Here is a 14,157-nt window from a genome sequence, read left to right on the forward strand (position 1 = left end):
AAGCAATTACCATGAAAAGACATGGGTAACAAGTCAGGATTATGAAAACAAGAGAAAACATAGTTCTTATTTCACAAGAGCCATCTGCTGCATCCTCTTGAACAGAGCAGAGGCAATGTGAGAATAAAAAAAAGAACAATTCTTTTGATTATTGAATAGGCTACATTCAGTTCTCCAATTTCATTACTAAGAAGCACTCCATAACTGCATTTATTTATTTATTTATTTATTTATATTAATTTCTGCTCACTGGAAACAAATTGTGGAACAAACTGAAATCGTAAGAATCCCAACAATACTAGAAGTAGTTTTTGGGGCAAGTAAACATCATCATATAAAATTGAACATTGTCACAATAAGTCAAAATCCTGATGATTTGAAAGAAAATTAACCACAGTTAAAGGTATAATATAGTGGATGGTGTTTCTCTAGTAGTAGGCAGTTCTCCATTTACTATTTAGGTATCTGAATTTCATCGAATAGAGAAAGCTGGAAAAAATGCACTAAAAATAAAACAATTACTACACTTCTAACTGTCAATTTATGCACTTCTTTGTGTTGGTATTTCACATAAATGCCTAATAAATTGCATCAAGGTTTATGGCTGTAACATTAAAAGTTCCAGGGTGTGACTACTTTTACAAGACACTGTATGTTTCTGTTTTGTGTAAGTGTGTGTCCGTGGTCTGAAGCCAAACAACACATGGTACTTTTCATCAGCAGATGCCAATATGCCTCTGGAGCTGGAGAGTAGACATGGGAACCAATGTCACATATAGTTGGTGTAGACTAAGCTGAAGGATAACAGCTGCATCAGAAAACTTGATCGACTCTTTTCTAAGTCTGTGACCCAGACTGGAAGTCAGACGCTTTTCAAGGAAAAGACAACTCTTGCAAAATTCCCAAGAAATATGCTGAAGATTTGCCACACACCCTTGAGCAACACACTGAATTTTTGACAAACGCACCAGCACTGTTGTGCAGATGACCCTTCACTTTGACTTCTTGCTCCATATTCACAGAGTTGCCTCATTTCTCTAAACGGATATCTTTAGCACAGCAAAACTTGCGTGTTTTCCATTGCTACCCGTAAACATTGCTGAATATTGTTTGAATGCGATTAAAAACAATGCCTTGTTTTTAAAGGCATTACAAACAAGCCTTTAAGGAATGAGATGTCTCAACAAGGCTGGTAATTGCATTACATGTGCTTATGTGCTTCAACATGTGTGCTGACATGATTTTGTACAGAGCCTCATCAGACAGACACTACAATAAGAAAAAAACAACCAACATAAAAGCAACATGTCCACGTAGACACACTAAATTACCCTGAAGGAAGGCATCTTTGATAATAGGTGTAATCATATGTGTCAGTCATCAAAATTTCCTCATCTGTTGTGTCCAAAATTGACATAAATGCATCATGTACTTGCTTGTAGGTATTTTAGTAAAAATGCACCTAATTGGTCAGTAAAAGGTTGGAATAAAATGCAATGACAGGAATTTTGTCTATAAATTCTTAATATCAAATGTCAATGTAGCATATTGTGGTTCTGCTCTGAAGACCAATGGCGAGTTCTCAGACATGTTAATGAAATAGTCAAACTCTGGTAAATTTAAGTAATTTCTTTTAAGTCATTTAATTAGAAAAACAACTGTTATAATAAATATGCTATTTTAATTAGCCTGGATTTCAAGTGCTTTGCACAGTACTAAGAGGTGTGCAACTGGAAAACCAGGATTAAGCATCCGCTTAATTTTCCCCAACTTGGAATATGGGATTCTAACTTCTAGAAGTACAAATTTAACACATTATTATTTCTCTACATCTTGCTGAAGAAAACAGCCACCATGTTCTTCTTTATATAAATATTCACTACACTCTGAACACCATATTGCTTTTCTAGTCGTCCTTACATATTTTCCCAGTTAAATGCCTTCCTTGTTCCACTAATGTCTTATAAACAATCCCAGCACCTCACATTAAAGGGTCACACATGTCTGTGTCAAATTCCTGTTTCTTATCCATGTAGACATAATTCAGCAGCTATTAATAAACTTTATTCCCACTTAGAGAAAGTGTGAGTGTGTATGTGTGCTTTACTCACGTAGTCTGGCAAGGCTACGTTGTTGCCTTGTCTGCCTCTTAGAGACTGTGTTGCCTGCTCCAAAACCTTGTTGTGCTTTTTGGAAAGCAAAGCAAATAAACTGATGGGAAAAACAGAGAGACAGAAAGAGAGACATAAGACTGAGAGCTCCAGCAACTGATGAATGGTACACCAAGTTAAGCACAAAGGAGCCAAGTAGCTAGCTGGAATGTTTTCCAGCTGGCTACTGGAAACTAATAGATGATTAATGCTGAAATGGTAGTCTTCGTTCTCCTTTACAAGCCAGAAGCCTCCCTTTAAGATAGATGATTATTGAGACATGACTGTTTTTATTTCTAAATGAAGCTTTTCAAAAGTAATTATTATTAATGAGTCTTCAAAGTAATCCAGACTTTCTCATGGGATGATTTTGAAATTACAGGAGTTGCAAATCTACAAATTATGATTACTCCTCTTAAGGCGACTGGACCACAGTACACGTAAGGATAATGTATGACTACATGGGTGCAGACATAAAGCCAGTTTGATGGAGTAACTTTGGGTTTGAGTAACTCAACAAACATTTTAAAAAAAGCTCCATGTTTTACTGTTTTTTCTCATTTCATCCATTTTTAACATTCAGGTTTGTAACATTTGTGGCCCCAGGAGAGGTCAAACCTTTAATTTGCATTCCAAAAGTAAAATTTACTCTATTCCTCAAAATGCAAAGGGCAGAAGAAACACAAAGAGCGCTCTGATAAATCCCACTAAAGACCCACATGTTCATCTGTCAGCACAGGAAATATACACATGCAAAATACCACCGTGGTCTTGATCCAAGAAAATTGGCTGAATGAAGGAACTGGATCAACTATGTGGAGATCTCCCTCTCATCTCTAGATCTGCTGCTCAAGCCTCTATTAGAATCATATAAAGACCTGTTGTTCTAAACTATCTGGGTTTTTTTCATTTCAAATGACAGACCACCAACCAAGCTCCATCTGGTGTGTTAACATACAATACTGCAGGATGACTAGTTGATCTGTCCCCACTTCAACATAAACTGAAGCAGTGATGAAAAAAGACCTAAGACGTTTTTATGTAACTTAAGCCTGAAATGTTTTTTTTGCAATGTAAAAAAAAGAAAAAAAAAGAAAAGGAAAACTGGTACAAAATAGATTAAAGCTTTTATAAGAGTATACAAATAAATCCACTACATCTCAGTAAATTAAAATATGTGATCCAATGAGGCTCATTTGTCAGCTTAACAGTATCTTTTAAAAATAACATCTAAGCATGTACTAAAGATATTTTTAATTAAGCTCACATTTCTGAATTTAAAGTGTTTAGTTGGACTGATGTAACATTTTAATCTTAAATACTGTTTTCACCAGTTGTAAGCAGTAATTAACAGGAGTAAAGGCTGAAAAACATCCGTGTGTGTAATTAATTTAAATAATGTGTTCCACTTGCAGAACTGAATTACTGAAATAAATCAACTTTTCAATAATATTCTAATTTATTGAGATGTACATGGATTTTATGAGATGTTGGCAAAACTACTATATAACTTGGCATTGTATCATCTCCAGATCTGCTGCTCAAGCCTCTATTAGAATCATATAAAGACCTGTTGTTCTTTATATGACACTCCGATTCAATTTTCTTACTCCATGAAGTCTGAACTGTTGCTAACCTACATCACAGTGCCACATACTTGCACGTAGTCTGACGCCAGTCTCCATTGTTTTCCAGATACTTTTTACACAAAACAGACAGAAGATGCACTGCATTATTTTATTTTGCCTGATTCCTATCTTTAGCCAATGGTGACCTGATTTGAGTCTACAGATGCATAAGCTTACATAACAGCATTTCTGCAAGGGAGCAACAATGGGCATAAAATAATAAGAAAGGCAACATAAACAGCAGGATCTAAGATTCTCTCTGAGGTCAGATGTGGGGCAGAGTTCAGTGCACTCTGGCTGACATTTGGTAATTCCTGGCAGGAAATTCCCTTTATCTTGCAGCAGGCCAACCAGCTAAGCCCAACCCAAGCAATCACACTGATCATCATCATCAGACGTAGTCAGTTGCTTTACATTAATGCTGGGCACAAGTGTACACACTGAGACAGTTTTCCTGTCAGTCTGAAACTACCAGTCACAGATAGGGACAGAGACACAGGCAGCGAGATAAGAGGATCCTTGAATTTGCGTGAATGTGCGCACGTCTTCAAGGAAGGAAACGTTCTTTCCCGTGTGCCTGCAGTGAACAAACAGCCATGAATGACCTGATGTCACTGAGTGTGTGTGTGTCTGTGTGTATGTGCTTTGGTTTGGGCTTCGTCCTCTTCAGCCTTCTATTGAGGCCCTTTGTGCAGAGAACAATGTTATGCAACATTAGGAAAACCAAGGGAGAGACTCAGTAGCTTTTGTCAGGTAGCAAATTACATTTTAAGACATTAAATATGAAACTTTTAAAGAATAAATGTGCTTTTGTTTGAATTGAAATATGGGCACAGTCCTACTTAAAAAAAAGAAAAAGAAAAGATTGACGTCAACATTAATCGTTTTCAAGTGGTTATATTGTTTGTTTTGGTTTTTTGTCCTCCGAAGAGTTTTTGCAGCGCTAGTGGCTCCTACTACCCACTAGCTAGTACTAGCCACTACTAGTGGCAGACAGGACAGGGGCGAGGAGAGGGGGGAGGACATGCGGCAAAGGTCGCCGGGTCAGGGAGTCGAACCCGCGACGTCTGCGTCAAGGACCAAGGCCTCCAAATGTGAGGCGTGCTAACCCCCTGCGCCACCACAGCACACCCCAAGTGGTTATATTGTTGTATAATCTATCCATGCACTGGCTTTGCATGCTTATGTATGTTTAATTACTTAAATAAATCCAACAAAATCTCCAGTGAGTTCTCCAAGTTACACTAAGTTTTAGAACATAAAATCACTTTTCAGAAATTGAACTGCAGACCAAAGTAAAAAAAATGGGGAAAAAAAAGTTATATCTTTTTTAACTGTTTTCATTGAATGAAGTATACCCAACTGTGATTTTCCTTAATGTTTAGACCCCTATTTTGTTTTTTAAACTGTGCTACAGAACATTGCATAGTGCTCTTAGTTTGGGACATAACCTTGCTGTATATGTTGACTTGTAAAGCAACACCACACAACAAGTCAACCAGATATTTTTGGTACAAACACCATAACACTCCTGATATGTCCAAGTATGCACTTACCTGATGATGCGCTGAGCGGCGTACTGATGGAGACTTCGAAACTGGGCTGACATGTTGGCAAGTGCAGCAAGACAATTGGTGTGTAGGTACTTATCCTGACAATGCACACAACACAGCAAAGAACCAGTTCACTAGATGAGTACTGACTGAGTTCTTTAGTATAAAATCTTGTCAAAAAATTTATTTGTGTGCGAGTCTCTTTTACCCTTGTCCGTGTCATGTTGAACTGGATGGTGCGAATGACAACCAGGATAAGCAAACTTCCAAGCGAGATCTCTGTCAGTGACCTCTCTGTGTACCATGAAATGTTTTTCAACACCTGAAAGACGACAAGGGGACAGTTGTGACACGCAGCTGCTGAAAACTTTATGAATGATTGACTTTAGTGCCAGAAAGCGAAGATTTATTTTCTTCACTTCCAGATGTGAGCTGTGGCATGCACAATAAAGTGTGTCTACCTACCACCTCATGGATGGAGCGATTGAAGGCATCGTCCTCCGTAAGAATAAGAAGAATAATAAGGGCCATGTAGACATGGTGGGAATTTCTGTCCTCTACGTGGTAAAGGATCTCGAGGATGGGCAAAACCTGAGAAAAGATTGAGAAAGAGCTCAATATTTACACATAAAGCTTTGTAAAATTAAGTGGTATAAGGTAGAGTCAGAAAACTGATCAGCTAAAGGCCCTGGTCTACAAATAAATTCCAGATCAGACTAGAGCTGGGAATATACAGATATACAGTTGTTATCTTCAGAAAAAGTGACTTAATAGGTTCAAAATAAATGGCTCATTTCTTGTAACAATATAAATTCATGCTGAATATTTATTTTAGAAAATTCCAAACAATTTGGGAACATCAATGGAGAAAGAAAATCCCAACGTTGGATCAAATATCGTGTTTGAAAGACTGTATACTGTGACATAAAATAACTGGCACTGGTTCCTACCGACAGAAAGAGCACCATCTGTCACTGCGCACACCTATGCCTGTTTACTGAACCATAGTGTTTGGTCATAAATCAAACAATATCGCCTCTATACCAGTTAGAACAGATAAAAAAATTACAAAGGCACTCAATGACACTAAAATTGATTTTTAACCACGGCTGTTCCTTCCACCTTCCTGAAAATATCTAACTGCTGGAATATTGATATAATAAGAGGCACTTTATAGCTTCCCCCCCCACCCACCAGATTGTCCATGTCAGTTCTTGACAGGATGTACGTCCTCATGTTGGTGTTCTGGTGGAGCAGGGTGTAGAGCAGCAGAGTGGCCTGGTCGGAGCGCTGCTGCTCACACAGAGCGGTGTACAGGCTGTTGAAATTGATCTGGAAAGTGTGAGGTGGCTCCACAGGCAGCGACGATGTGTCTACAGGAGGAAGGGTAAATATTGTGAGGATTACTACCAACACTGTTTTATTGCCATCTGGCACGAGTCATACGAGTGCTGTGCATAAGAGTTTTGAAGCTATACAGCAGAACATAGCGAATATCTTGTCTTTCGTACAGTTATTACCTTGTGTATTTCTGAAACAAGTGATAGCCTGGCGGAAGGGGTTGGGCCAGTCAGGTCCGTCTGTTAGATTGGCCAATACCAGCAGAAGCAGGAGGCTCTGATTGGATAAAGGTAAAAGATTGTTGTCCTGGTCTATCCCGGCACTATTACCAGTTCCACCAAGAGTGAAGACACTCCACAGACCACCTAGAGAGAAAGAGAACAAATAGCACCAAAAAATATTTATCAATAGATACAAGATGTAAACATTCACACAAAGTTGATTTTTAGGATATATTGAACCATTTGAAAGAATTATATTTTACTGTAATGCTTTGATTTAATAAAAGAGAGAAATAACCCAATAAAATTGTAAGCACTTCATTTGATAGAAAAGGGTCTTCAAAAAGCAAACTGTTTTGGATGAAATACAGAGACACAAGTCAAAGCTAAAAAGTGACAAGAGGCTTTATGTTTTTTTTTTTATGAAACTTGTTGACTAGAACTGACTGATTTTTAGCTAAATCAGATCCAACCAGCTATTGAGAAACCCCCAAATTTTACCTTTTTTTCCAATTCATAAATATATCAAACCTAATTGCTAATTGATAGTGTTCAAACCAGAAGACTCTTTGGTGCAGAATTTATTACTGCAAGAACACTCAAAGATGGCTATTTTCAGGATCGGTATAGTGTTTAGCATAACGTCAGAGAAAAACAGAAGAAATTGTTTTGCCTTTTTTTTTTTTTTTTTTTTTTTAATTAAGGAAACTGTAGGTTGCCCCAAAATATACATAAATCCAAGATGCTCACAACAGGAAGACTAAAAAATATATTTTGAATGAATAATTAGAGAAGCTTATCAGTGGAAATCTACCTGGTAACTTATCAGGTAAGCCATCAACCAAATGGAAATGTATCAACTTGATGTCCTAAAACAATCCTTGAATTTCAACATACTAAATACTAAATTCCAAAAACTTTCTGTTTTTGGAATAATGGAAAAAAGCAAACTATTTTAGAGAGCAAGATTCTTTATTCTGACATTTTCTCCATTTTACATACAAGTGCCACCATACCTGCAACAGAGTGAAGGTACTGATGAAGATGATGTCAAAAGTCAAATCGAAAAGAATGAAAATGGTAAATAGTTTACAGTCAGCTGACATGAAGAAGACTGTTTAAGATCTTAAAGGATCTCTTTGTGAAATAAGCGGATAAGGGGAAATCAGGCTAAAATTATTCATAAAGTGTTTTGTCAGCAAACTGGGTATGAACCTAAGAGGCTATTGTTTTTAAAATGCTCACTATTGGCTTCTCATTGTCAATTAGGACACTAATGGGCTTTAGTCAAATATTTAGATCCCATTTTTACTTCTCAGGCTGGATTTTGACAGCAAAACTGGATTTAAGGACCAGTAAGACGTAACAGATCCAACTTAGTTCACAACTTAGTTGAAGTCAGGACTGCTTACAGGCCTGACTTCAAGCAGGACTGTAAGCAGTTACAATACAGTGATGTGATCCAGTAAAAATATGCACAATTACTTTTTAATAGAACATGCACTCTAACAAGCAGCTTTTTAGTGCTTGGTATTTTCAAACAAAACTAAAGCTCTTTTCACGAACGTTTCCACATTATGACTGCAAATACAAGCCTCTTGTTAAAATGCCTCTGCTTTTCATAAGTCAATCTTTCAACAAGGTCATGTCCTCCAATAATACCTGCTGACATAAATGACACTGGCATTGAGGGTCCTCTAAGTGGGAACAGCTATGCTGGTTTTAGATGCTTACACCTACTCACTGCTCTCTCATAAACTCTCTTGTTAGCTCAGATGTATGACAACAACAGGACTTTAAGGTCCTTTAGGCAATTTACACTGAAATATCAAGAAGACATCTCTGTATGTGAAACGGGCTTGAAATAAATGTTCAGACATTAAACTAAAACCTTTAAACAAATAAGCAAAGAGAATGATTCCACATATACATGACGAAGGGGTAACAAAAGAAAAATTTGATAAATATTATATTGATCAAAATATTTGGTGCAACTCTGTTATTATATTTGCCATTGGTTTCTATTTAACAGCTTAGACCAAGACATTAATATTCATCTGGAGTCATGCTTCTTTCCACATGACAAAATCCAGTTCAATATTTACTCATGTTTGGTTTTGCCTGAGGGAAGTCTGTCACTTGAGCTGCTAAACGACCTATTTTCCTCAGTGCTACATCATAAATTGTGCCAGCGTTGTAGCAGAGTAGAATGCGTGCAGGAAGCTTATAGATATAATTTTGTTAAAATCAGTTCTGAGTCGGAGCCAGACATGATGCTGCGAGACCATCAAGTGTGAAGGAGTAAAGGTGCAAACACACATGTAAATAATGAGATGAAAATCTTCCTAAAAATTACATAAATAGCAGTGAAGGCTGCTAGAAATAAGCGTGTTTTGTCACATTATTGTTAGTATGACTTTGACGAAGGACTATTTGCACTCAGACTGATGTAATCACAGCAAAAGGAGGCACAATGAAGTCACACAGATCATTTCACAGCACCTGAAATTTGAAACAGCATAGAGAGTGCCTCAACAAAGAGAAACTGGAACTGCGGGACACACCGAGGGTGAGGATATTTGTTCTGCTCTGGGATCAGAGACACAGACGTCAGAATTTGTTGCAGAGTCACTAAACCGCTGGCTGGCCATGTCAGGCATCACGAGAAGCATGGGAAACATGAACACCAACGTACACAGATGACTGTCTCTGGCTCCAGCAAGTCTACCTCAACTGCCTGCACGACCAAACAGCATAGAACCAGTGACAGAGCGTTATAGATCAAGCTACTGGGTCTGAGACAAAGACAAGAGGACTTGGTGCCATCTAGAGCTGAAAGCTGGAAAATCAGAACACATATCTGCGTATATTACTAAATGCACACATGGAGGTATAATACTTGACCTAATTTATTTGCTAGCGTGCCCTTTAAAGTGATTTTATGTGAATTCAATTCTAGTGACAAGGGAAAGAAATTCCTATCATATCTGGGCAAGAAGACATCTGACCAGAAACAGGAGTGAGAGAAAGGGATAAGGTGAACCAATGAGAGTGCGGATGGAGTCCTGTTCATCAGATCTCTGGCACCAGAGTGACTGGGCCAGCGGTGTCAGGGAGCCCAGTCTGGCGGCCACGCTTCCTGCACACACACGCTTTATTTCACCTTTGTGGGTGCTGTTTTGTTATCCGTCTGGCTTGGTGCCCTCTCCCTGTCTGCCTGCACGGCACATGAACTAAATAAGGTTACAAAGCTTAGGCTGTAGGACGGCATACAGGAGGAAAGAGGAGTCAGGAAAAGAAAAGTAGTGATACGATGAATGTCAGAATTTGGGAGTATTGACGACAACTTATGATGAGACAAAAAACAAACAAAAAACAGAATACTGTTGGCATGGGATGTTCAAATTGTGGTTCTTGTTACCATTTCAACATGTGACACTTTGCATCTGCAAATGACAGCAAAACCTTCTAGACTGCAACGTTTTAGGTACAATGCATTCAAAGTCAGATTACCACTTATGTATGTCCTTTATCCTTCCAGCTGACATAGAGCTCAGTGATCAATATCTTAAAGCTTAATAAATCTCAATCAATATATTTAACACTGATGTGTTTTTTAATCTTGTGCAGATTTTATATCAAGGTAAACCAAGGTTTTAAAAAGTCAAAGGTTTTGAAACTGCTAAAACATTTTGTAATGCTGATGTTCCTACAGCCTAAAATCCCTTTTAGAGATGGGATAGAAAGTCAGAATGACTTGTTTTCTGTGGCTCAATGAATCACATAGTAAAACAGTGCATCCTCCACCTCCCCTGCCCTTGATGTGGATTGCCTCCAAGCTGGCTGAAAGAAGGTTTTTACATGCTTCTTTGCCCCAAGTGACAGAAAAATTCACTACTTGGACCACTGTTGGAGAAAAACATAGAAAACAGGGTTTGGAAACTAAAATAACACACAACCAAATCACTTGTATAACGATAACTCTAATAAAACTATAGTTGACAAGCAGCAAGTTGGCTATAGATCATTGGAAAATATAAACTTCAGTCAATTGGCGTATTGCAAGTTCAAATTCAGCTTCTTCCACCACACAGCAAAGTTTCTGCAATTTACCGATTGATCATCAAGGTTTTAAAGCTCTTTTAGGCTACTGTTTGATTAGAAAGAGGTCATATTAGTTCAGTGTATTAACTGTTTACAACCAGTTAATAAGTCGGCAGCAGGTTGACCACTGGAGCTGATAATCTGACTTAACAAACTTGTACATTACAGCTTGGTCTTCTTGTGTTACTGGACAGAGCAGAATGTTATTCACAATAAAGACTAGACAAAAATATCAAATGTAATTGGTGTTTCTAAGTTTTTGCTTTAGTCAACATCCAAATTATTACAATGTATACATATGGTAATAGATACACTTAAGTCCAAATTCATTCATTCCCAAGTAGATTTAACTTTAAAGTACTCTTTAAATATAATTTCAATTTCTCTCATCTGACTTGCAATTATGCTAAAGTTTTGGAGTAGCCAGAATCACCACTTGAGAGCTTTATGTTAGAGTGATTTCCAGGAGACCTTCCAACCTCAAGCACCTGGAATTCAAAGGAAAGTCATCAAAATACCACTGGAAACATGCAAAACGCTTGTCAGCAAGAAGACAAAATGTAAACATCATTTTTATTTTATTTTTTTAATCATTGATGATCGTTTTAAAATGACATAACTTTAGCGAGATGCACATCTCATTCCCCAACACAACGAACCTTCTTTACAATACGGTAATTTTAAATCTGCCAGGGGTACAAATGATTTATGCTTAAGTTTATGTCTTAGTATTTTGCTTAAAAGCTAATAATTATATTTTTTCTCTTGTAAATATAAAATCATAATGTACATTTTGTACATTAGTGTCTTATAGTATTTGTAGTGTCTTATAGCATTTGTGCAAATACTATGATATCATGAAAGTATCTTATTTTTACTAAAGATTATAATACTGTGAGAACTACATGTTGACTGAAGGCTAGACTGTAGGAGATTGAAGTAGATTAGATGTTTACACTATACAAGTTAAAATCTTGAGTATTCTCTGCAACAGTAGTAAATACGCACCAAAAAGCAGAGTTCAATAGAATACAAGGCCGTCTATTCTTAATGAGTCTAAGTTTTAGGTCATTGTGTCCAAATTAAAGTTTTATGTAATCTCCTTGTGACTGTAGAAAACCTTTACTCTAATTAAACAACCAATCCTAAATCCCATCTCCCATCTAAATGTTAGTGAAAATATTTCCATTACATACTATTTCAGTTCAAATTAAGCAGACATAAATATTGGTAATATTTACTCAATGTCTGTTTTTTTTCTGTTGCAGTTATTTAAAAAAAATAAGTCCACAACAAAACAGTGGATAAAATGAACACAACAGTAAAAATAAACTAGGGTTGGGACAGATTGGCAAGACATTAAACTATGCTGCAATACAGGCAGAGGAGTGAATTTCTGGTGGACAAACACAATGTACCAATTCTTTACTTGCATAACAGCAAAAGAAACAGAACATCAGAGCTTCAGGCCAAAGTCTTGGCCAAGCATGAGGAGAAGAAACACACACGCATATTCCAGAGATGCAATGATTATCCAAAACGGCATGCTCTCTACTGCTGATAAACTCTTTTGGATATCAGATATTTAAATGCAAAAAAACACTTGTTAAAGAGAAAAACAAAATCCAAACACATCTCATCAATCCACCGTCTTATAATAGATGCCAAACAAATCAAATCTTAACACAATTACATCCGGAAAAAAAAATCTTAATGATATTTTAAAATATGATCCGATTGACAAATGACACACACAGTCAATATAAGAACTGTGATTTTGTGGCTCTGTTATGAACTATTCTTTTAGAGGGAAAATGGCTACAGCACTTCATAAACATTTCGCATGGAGTTTGATCAGAAATGACACTGATGTTTTCGATAGTGTATTTGTAATTCTGTGAAAACCTTCTCACCCACTTTACTGGCATTGCACTTTAGACAGTAATGCGGGACATTTGACTCATCTTTTTGTGTCTAGACTGAAATATCTGAGAGATTTCCAAGACACTGACGTTTCTGCCTTTCAGCAAGAAGCAACAAACACACTCCATCAACAGTACTGATGGATTCCTTTAGAATTAAGTGCAGACATTCAAAACCAACCAAAAGATGAAGTGTAAGAACCCTTTGTAATGCTCAAGGCTTTTAGTCTCAAATGATATTTCGAATTAAAAAAGAAAAAAAAAAAGATACATCTTGGTTATGCTTTTGGTTTTATTTCCTAGTACCACTGATAAGGATGTCAGTGATAAAAAAAGTGAAATTAATGTTTAAAAATTCCGAGTTGTCATTAGGGTTCAAGGATCTCTTTGTACATGCTAAGAGGCATGAAGAAAACCTTATAAAAGAAAAAAAATATTACATTTTTATTACATTTTTTGGTATAGCACAGTTTTTTCAAATAATTTCTATTGATTATTTATGTACATAAAAATTAAGCCCAGAATTATTCAAAAACCCTGGCAAGTGTAGATATAAAGTAGTCTTTTGCATTTATAACACGTTTCTTCTGAATAGCAGAAATGTTAACATTTTCTAACTCTCGACCTGAATCAGAGGAGAAAGCTAAAAATTTGGGTAATGGAAAGAGGCCTTTCAGTCTAAAAACCTTGGAGATCTTCAACAAAGGTAAATCATCACAAAACAAGCAGAAACATGCCTCATTATATCAAGAAAAGAATTAGAAAAAATCTCCATCTCTAGATCTGCAAAGCTAGTGGAAGAGTACCACAAAGACTTTCAGCTGTGATGACAGCAAAAATAACAAACATGCCACACCTTTTAGATAGTCATTTGGAAAGGGAAAAAAGATCCACTTGCATCCAAAATAAATAAAAATCATCATATAAAATCCCCCCCAAAAAAGCCCTTCGTGCCGCCTTCATAAGTAGTATTTTTACACTGCAAAAACATACAACAGTGATTCATTATAATCACATGGGAAAACATCCATTTGTTGTAGATTTTCCACATCTCCTGATGCTTTTAATCATTTGACACAGAGAAAGAAAACAAGTGTTCTTTCTGAGCTTTAGGCATAAAAGAGTTTGTGTCTTTGTCGGCCCCTGTGTGTGTGCATAAGGGAGGCGTCTGCAGACAGACAGGCTCTAGGGGATTACAGAACAGGACAGGGGACCATAACTCATCAAGCCGATCAACT

General features: G+C 36.9%; 1 protein-coding gene across 3 annotated transcripts in view; it reads right to left on the reverse strand.

Moving 5' to 3' along the window:
* dym (dymeclin) overlaps nt 1–14,157 on the reverse strand; it is a 48,516-nt gene that overhangs the window by 24,430 nt on the left and 9,929 nt on the right. For all 3 annotated transcript variants that reach the window (XM_028026022.1, XM_028026020.1, XM_028026021.1), the window contains exons 9-14: nt 6,852–7,037; nt 6,526–6,704; nt 5,797–5,922; nt 5,540–5,653; nt 5,335–5,429; nt 2,112–2,211 (exon numbers count right to left, since the gene is read on the reverse strand). In XM_028026022.1, coding sequence (XP_027881823.1) covers nt 2,112–2,211; nt 5,335–5,429; nt 5,540–5,653; nt 5,797–5,922; nt 6,526–6,704; nt 6,852–7,037 — 800 coding nt within the window. The remainder of the gene's footprint in view (nt 1–2,111; nt 2,212–5,334; nt 5,430–5,539; nt 5,654–5,796; nt 5,923–6,525; nt 6,705–6,851; nt 7,038–14,157) is intronic.

This window comes from Xiphophorus couchianus, chromosome 8 (genome assembly GCF_001444195.1).
Source record: "Xiphophorus couchianus chromosome 8, X_couchianus-1.0, whole genome shotgun sequence".
NCBI lineage: Eukaryota > Metazoa > Chordata > Actinopteri > Cyprinodontiformes > Poeciliidae > Xiphophorus > Xiphophorus couchianus.